At 35.6% G+C, this 11,552-nt stretch overlaps 1 protein-coding gene across 3 annotated transcripts in view; it reads left to right on the top strand.

Annotated features, from left to right (window-relative positions):
• Positions 1–3,292: 3,292 nt before the first annotated feature.
• CEP170 (centrosomal protein 170) overlaps positions 3,293–11,552 on the top strand; it is a gene marked incomplete at its 5' end in the record, with an annotated part of 79,213 nt that continues 70,953 nt past the window's right edge. For all 3 annotated transcript variants that reach the window (XM_081997947.1, XM_081997946.1, XM_081997945.1), the window contains 2 exons: positions 3,293–3,397; positions 8,448–8,537. In XM_081997947.1, coding sequence (XP_081854073.1) covers positions 3,293–3,397; positions 8,448–8,537 — 195 coding nt within the window. The remainder of the gene's footprint in view (positions 3,398–8,447; positions 8,538–11,552) is intronic.

Genomic DNA, 11,552 nt, shown 5'->3' with positions numbered 1-11,552 from the left:
TGCCTTTCAAAATTCATAGTCCTTCACCTTAAAATGGTGTTTCTCCTGCAGACGAGGAAACGTTTTGCAGTTGTAATAGATGTCTCAGCAATGGAATTCTAGATACCTAGAAGGAAGCATTGCTTTGAAAGATCAAGTCTTAATGATGAAATTCTTACCAGTTTGTTTAAAGATTACAACTCAATACTGCCATGTTAGGAAAGGCTAATGAAATACGTTTCACTAAAGCATTTAAAATTCATTTTTCTAGGGAAGAAATCATAATATTTTTGGTAAATACTTAATCTAAACAGTGTAGTTTATAGTGGAGTAACACAAGTCCCTCTGGGCCAGTATCCTGTTCCCCAAAAACAAAGGTTAGTTAAGGAAGAGAGGTTTTATTAATAAGGATGATACCAAATGAAACCTCACCAGAGCACACTCCCAGCCTCTCAAAATGCACAACTCATGCAGTTCCTGAGCCATAAGTGGGGTCATTGCATTTCATTGGCATGAGAATTTTTTCTTACATGAATGCTTGCTGCATTTTGAACCCAGTGTGGTATCCATAACATTTCATTGCAAGAATTATCATGACCTAAATTTAATCTGCGTAAAGAGCCACTCCTGATGATTTTGCACCTGTCATACAGTAATTCAATTTGGTATCTCCTGGACAGTGAACAATCTTTCATCCTTGTATTGTTCAGAATAGTATAGCCAGAGTACTTAATACAGCGGTATATTAAAAATATTGTTAGCTTTCATGAAGTTGTCAGGGTGCACCGTAATTGTCCATATACTGTCTATATAACTCATAAGTGTGCAGTTTCATGTAAAATTTTTTATGTACTTTTTTGTTCTGCTATTAAGCAACTGCTGCTACTGTATCCTGTTTTCAGCCAGTTTTACTATGCAGAATTTCAGCATAGCTTTGATCAAAGGCATTGGTTTATTCTAAAGAATACATTAGAATAGAATATTTATCTAGGTTGATGATTCGTTGCAGCTGAGACAGCACTGTTGGAAAATAACATTATTAAGTTTCATAGAAATGGTGATGAGCTTTTAACTACAAATGTGCTGCCAAGCTGTGTGGCAATGATTTCTCTGTGTAATACATTTTTTAAAATTATTTCAGATAATTTAATCTATTTGTTGTCAGGCTTTATCATTTGTGGGAGGTTTGGGATTTTTTTCCTAGCTCAGTAGTTGTTGACCTACTTGTCTGTTTTATAAATAAAAATAGATTTTGTCCTTTCCTGATAGTCTACCTATGTAAACTAAAGCATGGTGTTTGAGTAAGAACTTTTTCAAATAGTTTATATCCTCTTGAGGTTTTCATATGAATTTCCAATTAGAACAGGAAGGCCAAATGGTGTAAATGTTGTATGATAAGGTGATGAGAAATTTAAAAAGCAGTAAAATATAAATGGAATGGGGAGCTTTGATATTGAACAGCATGTTTGCTGTCAAATGTCTATTTAATTTACTTGTTAAAAGCTGGAACATAGGCTGCCCATTTTTGAGACTTCCTTTTCCTTTCTTAAAAGGAATGGAAAAATGTCATTTGATTGGCCTAGTTTATCTTCTAGTTTTAAATGAGGTTAAATTAAAAATGCAAAGGTTAATTTCCTTCAAAGGTGCCGAATAAACTGCTTTAATTATCAAAACACTCATTTGGTAACTAGATATCTTTAAATTTTATTTCAGTAAGTTATTATTGTAGATACAATTTGCAATCTTCATATTTTCTGTGAATAAAACATCAAGTGTAATACAGGTGCTGTATCGCTTCTTCCATTGAGTTGGAGAACATTAAGTGGACATAAGTTTCATTTGAAGAATGTGTTGTGATACAGCTGTTGAAAGATAACCCTATTGTAGGTATCGCTGTATAAGAGAGCAATTTGTAGCAATACATACTTACTTTTTATTAAATAAATCTTTCTAATTTTTTCCACTTGAATTGCATCAATTTTTTTTTTTTAACTGCATTGACAGCTTTGCTGGTTCATTTTAGCACCTGCCATGGTATGCTTTTGACTTACTATTTTGTAAAGGTCTTTGTTATCATCTTCAGATGCAGTTTTGACTTAACTCAGTCCTCTTTAAGTTTTCATAATTTGCGGTGTCTCTCCTTGATTGTAGTTTGCCTAATGGGGGCAGTGCTGGCATTGTCATCTTACTCAGTGCTTAACATGTTAGTCTTGGTTTTGAGAACCTCGCTGCATTCTTGTTACTACGCAGATTATGCTCGGGTCTGCTATAGGCTTATGTCTACCCACAGTACATTTGCTACTCTTGCATAATTTTACTAAATTATGTATAAATAAAAAAGAGAAATGCCAGCTGTTTGGTACTGAGAGGAGTATGGACTGGTTCCTTTTTATTTTCTTTAGCTTCTCTTTTAGTGAATACAGAGTGGTAACGAATGAAATGATTGCTTTGCCGTACTTTTTCTTAAAGAGAATTTTGGAATATTTCTTAAAGGCTTTTCCTAGTATCAACTGTTGAATGACTCTGGAGAGTGCATGTAGTCTTATTTTTGTCCACTGTCAAGCAGGCCATATTATGTGAAGAAGTTTTTCATAAAATGTCATGTTTATTGGAAAATTAAGGTAAAGTTTTGTAGAAACACTTCCAGTTTTGTTACCTATAAGTAACTTCTAAATTGTTCATTTTGCTCTGCTTTGTTTATAATTCTAAATGTCACTGTTAAATTTCCAAGATATAAGTTTTATTGAGAAAAATCTAACATTAAATAAGAAGCAAAACTTCTTTTAATTTAAGCTTTTACTTGATGCTGTACAGAGGACTTGAGCTTAAAACCAAATGAGATTGTTCTTTTTCACAGGAGAATGTAATGACACACATGCAAGTTACTTGCTGTATTTTGTGAACATTTGCCAAGTTGTTTATTGATTGTGATAGTGAGGCATTAATGTAGCAATTATTTTGATAGTAAATGGTCAAATATTTCCACTCTTAGTCAAAAGCTTTCCAACAGCTTGACCTATGATTTTGGCATTTACTAGCTGCTAGTTAATTTTGAAGAAGCTTACCTCCGATTAAATTTGCCTACTTCTGTAAAGCCCCAGACTATGTAAATCTAGAGCCAGTCACTTCCTGTGATTGCTCGATTCAGTACATGTTATTGAGAATGCTGTATTTTAAGAGGCTTTATGCATTCTGCTCACAGTGTTTGCTGAGCAGCGACTGTAGCTAAAAATAACTAAAATGATTTTCTCTGTCTCTCTTTCTCACTCCAGGATGACGTAGCTTTGCCAAGGATTTATCAGCTAAGCAGAAAATGAGCTTAACATCCTGGTTTTTGGTGAGCAGTGGAGGCACCCGCCATAGGCTGCCACGGGAAATGATTTTTGTTGGAAGAGATGACTGTGAGCTGATGTTACAGGTAATTGCATCATCCTTCCATGTGCAACTGCTCAAATAGTGAATTTAATGCACCAGTTTTATATTCTTTTTGAAAATTAAATTCCCCAGATGTTGGGGGAGTGACTGTTTTGATTAATCTTTTGTGTTCATAGAAGAAGTTAGTTTAAGTATATTGCCATCAATCATACAGTTGTGTCAAAGTTCAGAGGATCACATTTTCTTCATATAAATCACATGCAGAATGCAAGAATAGGAGATGAAATAAGTTTTGCAATATGATCAGTAAAGTAGGCAGGCTGCATGCTCCATAAAATGTGATAGTGCTAAGTGCACTGCTTGCTTTTGAAAAGAGCTTTATTTTTGCTGTGACTTGTAATCTAATGTAGTCACATGATTTGATGTAACTCTATCCCCCTGTCCTGACCTTGTTGTACAAATGTAAATGAAATTAATAGAGAAGATTATTTCTCTATCTCTAAGGAAGTTGAATGACTCAGTCTCAGTAATGGTCACTGCTCTTAGTCAAAACAGTTTGATACTTCAATAGCTTCCTCAACTTTCAGGATCACTGCGTAGAACTCTTAGAGGTGTGTAACTGTATTGTTATGTAGCCATATTGCATGCACTTTGCCCTGTCAAAGCTGTAGTCCTCTGAGCTGCTTCCTTCTAGCATATATAATTTTGAATGTTTAATGGTAATATTTCAGGAGTTTCTTCTTGAATTCTTGTCTTTGGTTACTGTAGAACTCTTAAGAGGATTGAATGTCAAAACTAATATCCTCAATTCTTCATACCATTAAATAAAATACTTTCTTTTGGATTTTTTTGATTTTTGATTTTTGGACTCTTGGACTCCCAAGAGTCATGTTTGCAGCCATTAATCGCCAGATTAGAATCTTACTTGAAAACGAAGTGCCTGGAAACCTCTTTTTATGTGTATTACTCAGAATGTAACATCTCTGGTACACTGCATTTGTCTCTTAAACCTCAGAAGGCATCTGATGGTTTTATTGGTGATGGAAATACTTTGTCTTGTTAGAATAGTAGTTGAAAATACTCCTGATTCCTTGAAAGACGGGCAGTATAATGATTTATGAGGGAAGTATTAAAAAAACACAAACAAAACAAAAAATAAACACAAAAAATCCACAATACCCAAAACAAAAAGCTCCACAGCCTTGGTTACTGCCCTGAAGATTATAATCAAAAAATGCTTTTATTTTACCACTAGCTTCTTGTAACAGGTTGTTGTCTGTGAATAAGGGAGTCTTTTCTTCCTCCTCTCTCCCCTATGCCATCTCCTGTCTCTGGTTAACTAGTGAGTGTAGCTGAATACTCAAGCATTTATTATTTTGTGTTACAAAACTTCAGTCATCATCACCTTCAAAAGTAGCTGTCTCGTTGATTAATTTTGTGAATAGATTCCAGTCATTTACAAATGTTATTTGTTGTGTATTGACTTCAGAGATGGTTAAAAGAATCAAGGGGCCTGGTCATTTTCAAGAATATTCTCTTTAGCCTGCTATTGTTAGGTCTGCATGCCAGCATGACTGTAACACCACATACTGCTGAAGGGGAGGAACCTACCAAAATAGAAGCTAATAATGTGTTCTTGTTCTGTATGTATAGGTCTTTGTGTAGGCCCTTCCTTTCCACTCTTGACAACTTGGTTGTTCTCTTACTGCAAAATATGTGGACAATGCATGGTGAAGAAAGCAGCACTTAATGCTTTTATTCATAATCTCTTGAGAGAAAACATGTTATAAAAGCATTATTAAAAAGCATTTCAACTCTGTTGCATGCCTGATAGTATTAGACCTCAGATCTGTACCTAACCACTGTTCTTCTAACAGAGGTTTTGTTCATGTCTAGGAATACAGATTTGCTTTAACTGGGTTATTTTGTAAATATGATCAAACATAGTGTGCAGTCTTTGTATTTGGCTAGCTGCTCTCATGCATCACCCTGCTTGTGGGCAAATACCACATTTTTCCCTTCTTTCATCATTATGTTTAGAAAACTTTTTGACTCTTGATGGAGGAATCGTCTCCAAGGTGAAAAATTCTGCATTATTGATAATATCAAAACTATTTCCAAAGAAGAATACTCTTATTTTCTGTGTTTGGAACATTTTCTTAGTAGTCTGGATTGGATTGAAGAGTCTTTGTCTAAAATAATGCTAGTTACAAATTTATTTTAGCTGAGGATGGAGTTTTCCTCTTTATATTCATACAGCTCTTAGCACAGTTATTGTGTGATTTTTATTATCTCTGCAGTCATATATAAATCTTTGTACTGGGTCTGTCTGGGATGGAGTTAATTTTCTTTATAGAAGCCCTTATGGTACTATGTTTCGGATTTGTGACCAAAACACTGCTGATAGCACACCAATATTTCAGCTGTTGCTGTACAGTGTGTGCACAGTTTCAAGGCATTCTGTCTTTCTCACTCTGCTCCTCCTACACACACATGACTATGTTGGGGGTGCACAAGAAGCTGAGAGGGACCGCAACCAGGACAGCTGACCCAAACTGAGCAAAGGGATATTCTGTGCCATATAATGTCATGCTCAGCCATAAAAACTGAGGGAGGGGACTTTGGGGAAGGTAAGTGCTGCTCAAAGAGTGGCTAGGCGTTGGTCTGCTTGTGGGAGGTGGTGTGTGATTGCCTTTGTATCACTTGTTTTATTTCTTCTTTCTTCTTCCTCTTTCCTTCGCTACTGAAGCTATCTTTAGCTCGACCCATGAGTTTTCTTGCTTTTGCTCTTCCTGTTCTCCTTCCTGTTCCACTGGGGCAGGGGGGAGTGGGCGAGCAGCTGTGTGGTGCTTAGCTGCCAGCCAGGGCATCACAGTCTTACAAAAAGTAATTTTGGTAGTACTTAAGTTTGAATGGAAGGCTGCAATAAGAAATCAGAAGGAAAAATAGCATTTGAAAGATTTGCATAGTCTTTGCATCTGTAAAGATTGTCTGCAATGAATAAAAATGTGTCCAATTATATGCAAGTAGTCTGAGCCTGAGGAAGACCTTAATTTTCTGCACGATTTCAGATGTTTCTTTAAAAGTCACAGACTTGAGTAATTATTCTTACTGTTTTGGAAGATGTAACAAAATACCAAGAAGCTTTAAGGATCTTTTGGGTCATTTCCATTTTAATTTACTTTTAATAGGAAGTAGCACATACAGATAATAAAATAATTGACTACTTATCAAATAATTTATTGATTAATTATTTTATCAAATAATTGATAAAATAATTTGTATTTGAATAACATAATTGAAAGAAGTCCAGAAATGTTTCCCATAGCCTAGGCAAAGATAGGGCAATTCTTATGCTTGCGTAGCTGCATCACTTGAAGGTAGAAAAGTGTAATCTCTGCTTGACATCCTAGACTCAGCAGAACACCCACATGAGTGAATTTGATTTTACAGAGATGACTTCTTTTCACATGAAGAAAGGTTACTAAGTTATTAGAAAATGAGCTATACTGGTATATCTGCATCTACCATTAAGAACACTTAACTGATGTAGTATACTAGCGCAGCTTTCATTGGCATGGATGTTCATTTGTCTGTCTCTTCCTTAATTCTCCCCTCCACTTTTATATCCTGGTCCCACTTCTATACCCCTCAAGACTGCAGAGCAAATTGGCTCAAGCGAAAAGTCTAAAAATAGCATAGTAAGTATAAACAGAAGAGGACTGATTTCACTTCTTTGAGCAGAAACCGAACCAGTCAAAAGACGGCCTGGAAAGGAAGAGTAAGGAAGTAAACTGAAAAGAAGGAAGGAAAATCATATTAGCAAGTCTCGAGAAATCAAGAAGGAGCAAGATCATAACATAATTGTGCGATTCTGAGAAGAGAAAGCATTTCCTTAGGAGTCATGATTGGATGGTCTGATGCCTTGAACTGGCTAATGCACTCATAACCTGGGACTCCTGGAACTGGCAGATTGCAGGTTCTGCTACAGAAACAAGTACAGAAGTCTTGGGCAGAAATTTACCATTCTCAGTGCTGTATAGTCCTCAACTATTGATATTTGATAACATATTCTAGCAAGGCTAGAAGATGCGAACCTGAAACTGGAAAGAATACTGTTGGAAGAAATTTGCTGCTATACAATCATGTCAGGACACTGCACTAGCAGAATTGCCAGCAAACAGACTGAGGCCCAGTGTGCACAGCTGGGATGATGAGCTGTGGGCTCCATCCTGTTAGGAATTCTTCTAGATGTGCTGACCACATGCATGAAGGAAGCACACATGCAACCCCACCTCTTCCTTGCTTGAAGTCAGCACCTCGGGCTGCAACCACTTGGCCATGGGCGAGTGGTAAAAGAGGGACTTAGCTGTTAGGGGGGGGGTGTTCTAGGAGAAAATAGTAACAAGGATTGTTCCCGATCTGTGGGTTGACATTTGGATGTGAAGCAAAGAATTGGTTAAATAAATAAATGCTGAAGTGCTTGAGGAAGGACTGATAAAAGAAAGTGTCAGAACTGATGGCAGTGGTAATTCAGGAGGTGCTCAGACATACAGTAAAGAGGCTATAGCTAATTTGTTTAAGAAATAGAGATCAAGGAGAAACAATTTGAATGCTTGTATACTATGGTAAATATCCAAGGCAACATAAGGGAAGATTTACTGATGCATGACAGGAAACTCTATGTTTCAGAGAGAACAGTAATGCCATAGAATCATATTCCTGTCTTGAAAGATGCATGTAGTTAAGGAGAGAGAGAGAAATAAAGGTGAAACTGATGATGTTAGATTAAACATCAGTAATACTGTGGTGAACTGGAAAAATAAATATTTTTGGGTAAGAGATGGCTGGATCTGACTTACAATCACATTGGGCAAACGTTAAGAAAATAATTCTTCTCAATCAATTTTAGGATTCTGCTGAGGGCACCCAGGGCCAGAATTGGGTGTGGTTAGAGATTAATTTTTTTATATAATTTGAAGAAATATGCTATGTAGAAAGAAAATAATCATGCTACTCTAAGAAATAGTGATAAATGCTATCTTGAGCTGTTTTTGAAATACCTTTTTAAAAAAAATATATATATATTTTAGTCACGAAGCGTGGACAAGCAACATGCTGTACTTAACTATGACACCTCTACGGATGAACACTTGGTGAAGGATTTGGGCAGTTTGAATGGGGTAAGTTAACATCAGAAATTGATGGCTCCTCATAGTCTTTTGGATGTTTGTTTATTTTGAGTTTTTTTAAGCAATGGCTTAACAAGTGTACATTAGTATCTTTTTATTTTTTAAATGCAAGATTGGAAATGGGGGAACATTCCAAAGGAAAATGTAAGTTTTGCACTGCACATTATTTAAAGGGCTGCAGTAAATTCCATCAATAAAAGGGCCTTGGCAATAGGTAAAAACTCAAAAGAATAAAAAGGAGTATGTTACTCTTATGTGTTTCAGAAATGTAGACGAGAAAAAAAAAGGAAAATCTTGATTCTACTCTAATAAAAAAAAAAAGCAAAGGCATTTCAGTCTCTACAATATCTGGTTAAGAAATGGATTTTTATTTCATATGCTATTCCTTTTTTCTCCTTTTTCATACAGAAAAGAATGTTAACCTGTACTTGATAAGTGAAAAAAAAATTTAAGTATGCAATAACCACATTGCATGTAAATCTATTTAACTTACACTATATTTGCATTTAGTTTTTCAGTATCCTTTGGTTCAAAAGGTCTATGAATAATGTGTGTCAAGTCATTAAAAACTATTATAGGAAAAATGTAAAGTTATGAGCAAAATAGTTTCATATGTCATTTTACATTTTAAGGCTTTTCTAGGGATTGCGAATACAATTATTCTAGGTAAGCTTCACCTTTTATAAATGTTTTGAATGTTATAATAGATTATTAAAAACTTAGTATCTTTGTCATATTTACATTTAGATACATCTTTATGAGCTGTTTATACACACTAGTTATGGTTGTTATTTGATATATTTTTAAATACTTGTCTGTGTCATGAATATATACAGAGTAAAATTGTCAAAGAGAGTCAGAGTCTCAACTCCATGTGAAACCAGTGTAACCTGAGGGATTATTTCCTTTGAACAGTTGTAGATGTATGAGAACTTTGCTCTTTAAATATTTAATATACCTCTGTATTTTGAAAGTCAGTGCACTGTTTCAAGGCAGTGATCAAAAATTAATTCAGTGCTTAGTAATTTTTTTGCTGGGCCACTTCATTTTTTTTTCCCTAATTCTGTTATTCCTCTAGTCAGTAGGCATACTCTCATATTTTCCTTGCCTTGTCACAAAACTTGAATTTAATAGAAATATATGTTAAAACACCTTCATTTGACTCCTTTCTTTTCCTTGGATAAAAAGCTTCCAGTTATTTGCTTTGCGTGATCTGATTCATTCTCAAGTTTGAGGTGTCAGTTGCTCTGTAGCTGTTTACCCAGCGACATCAAAGGAACTCTTTCTTCCCAGTTTTGGGACAGGGAATATTAAGTATTAGGAGTTCAGTCCTTGCTCTTTGTCTTCTCAGTGCTTCCCTTACTATTTCTTTCCAACTGTGCTTTCCTTACATATCTCTACCTACCTGGTTTCAGGTCAAAAGAGGAAACATAATTTTTTAACACCGTACTTAATCCGAATTGTGTGGCAGAACAATATACAGAATGCCTTTGTACCATGCAGTGAACTACTAAGTCACAATAATTCTTTTAGTCTAGCTACTATTTCTGCTGAGAATACCACCTCCCTAACAGCCACGTCCCTCTTTTAGCGCTTCATCAGCTTCTACCAATTCTTATTTTGCTCACTTCACCAAGAGCGTTTAATTTGGGTCTCCCCAGTTAGTCCCATTTCTTTGGAGAACAGATGTATACTCTTCTTAGTATACAGGACTGCTACATTCCTGGTGTAATGCACTTTAAAACACTCAAGATAATTTGGAGTTTGAGAGGAGATGGCTACTATGAATACACAGGGCTTTTGTTTTGAGTTTTATGAGTCGCAAATACTTTCATGAGATGAACTATGATTGCACCTGATGCCCTAATGCCTGAATATTCTTATCTGTAGGGTTGATTCACTCTCAGTTCAGTGAAAAGGTTATAACAGTCTTCATCTTGAACTTCATTCATCTAGATTTGAAAATAAAGCAAAAGTAAATTTTAATCAGATTTACACAATGTAAAAGTTGTATTTCCAAAAGAAAGTTTTATTTCCATCATGACTCCACCTGGTCATTCCTGCTTATCTTTTATTTCATACAAAAAAGGATTAAGGAATTTTTATCTTTTCTGAAGAAAATGTGTACAGTTGCTAAGATATAATCTATTATTTCACTGGTATCAACAGAATTCAACTGTATGTTCTTCTTTGACTTGATCTCAAAAACATACCAGAAAAATTATCAAGCATCTATGGCCCTGTTGAATAACGTTCTTCTCAGATATAATTACAGGATAGTGAAGTCCTTTCACAATGCTATTTTAGGACTGGATTGGGAAATGCTCAGCAAACCTTTTGATGGCTTAAAGAGAATTGACTCTCACTATTTGAAGAATAAAGCTTTGGAAATCATATGACTATATAAAAATGTGTATCGAGTGTATGTAAAAGAGGGAAAAGGGTTCCTTTTTTACAGAGTAGCTAGCTTTTTCAAGCTAGCTTTGTCTTGCATCCCAAAGCCTGCGGTGGGATTTAAAAACTCCAATGACAAAGCAACTGAGGCTTGGTTGTTGTGTGCCATCAGTTCAGTCATGAGGATGTCGGCAGACTTTACACACTGCCTTCAGAGCTCTCTGGCTTGAGTATACTCTGTGCACATGAATTTCAGAACTGTGACCTGGGAGGAAAAATGCATACACACATATATTCATTCATGTGCTTAAGGCAGTCTAAATTTTGTGAGACACTAAAATTCAGGCTGCCTTGAGGATATTCTTTGCATGGGTTTTTGCTCTGGACTCTCACAGTGTTAAAGTGGAATAAATATGCATTAAACACCACTCAAAGTTTCATGCTTACAAGCCACTAAATACTCGGACCTTTATTTCTCATTTCTCATGGAATATGTTTTCTATGATGTACGTAAGCAATTTTGTAAGTAATGAAACATTATTCTCATTTAGAAAAAGAAAACAGAAGATCTTGTGACAGTTTTGGGGAAGGACATTGTTTCTGTCTTTCCAG

This window comes from Phaethon aethereus (genome assembly GCF_964289735.1).
Source record: "Phaethon aethereus genome assembly, chromosome: 3".
Classification (NCBI taxonomy): Eukaryota; Metazoa; Chordata; class Aves; order Phaethontiformes; family Phaethontidae; genus Phaethon; species Phaethon aethereus.
This window is presented reverse-complemented; position numbering and strand designations above follow the sequence as displayed.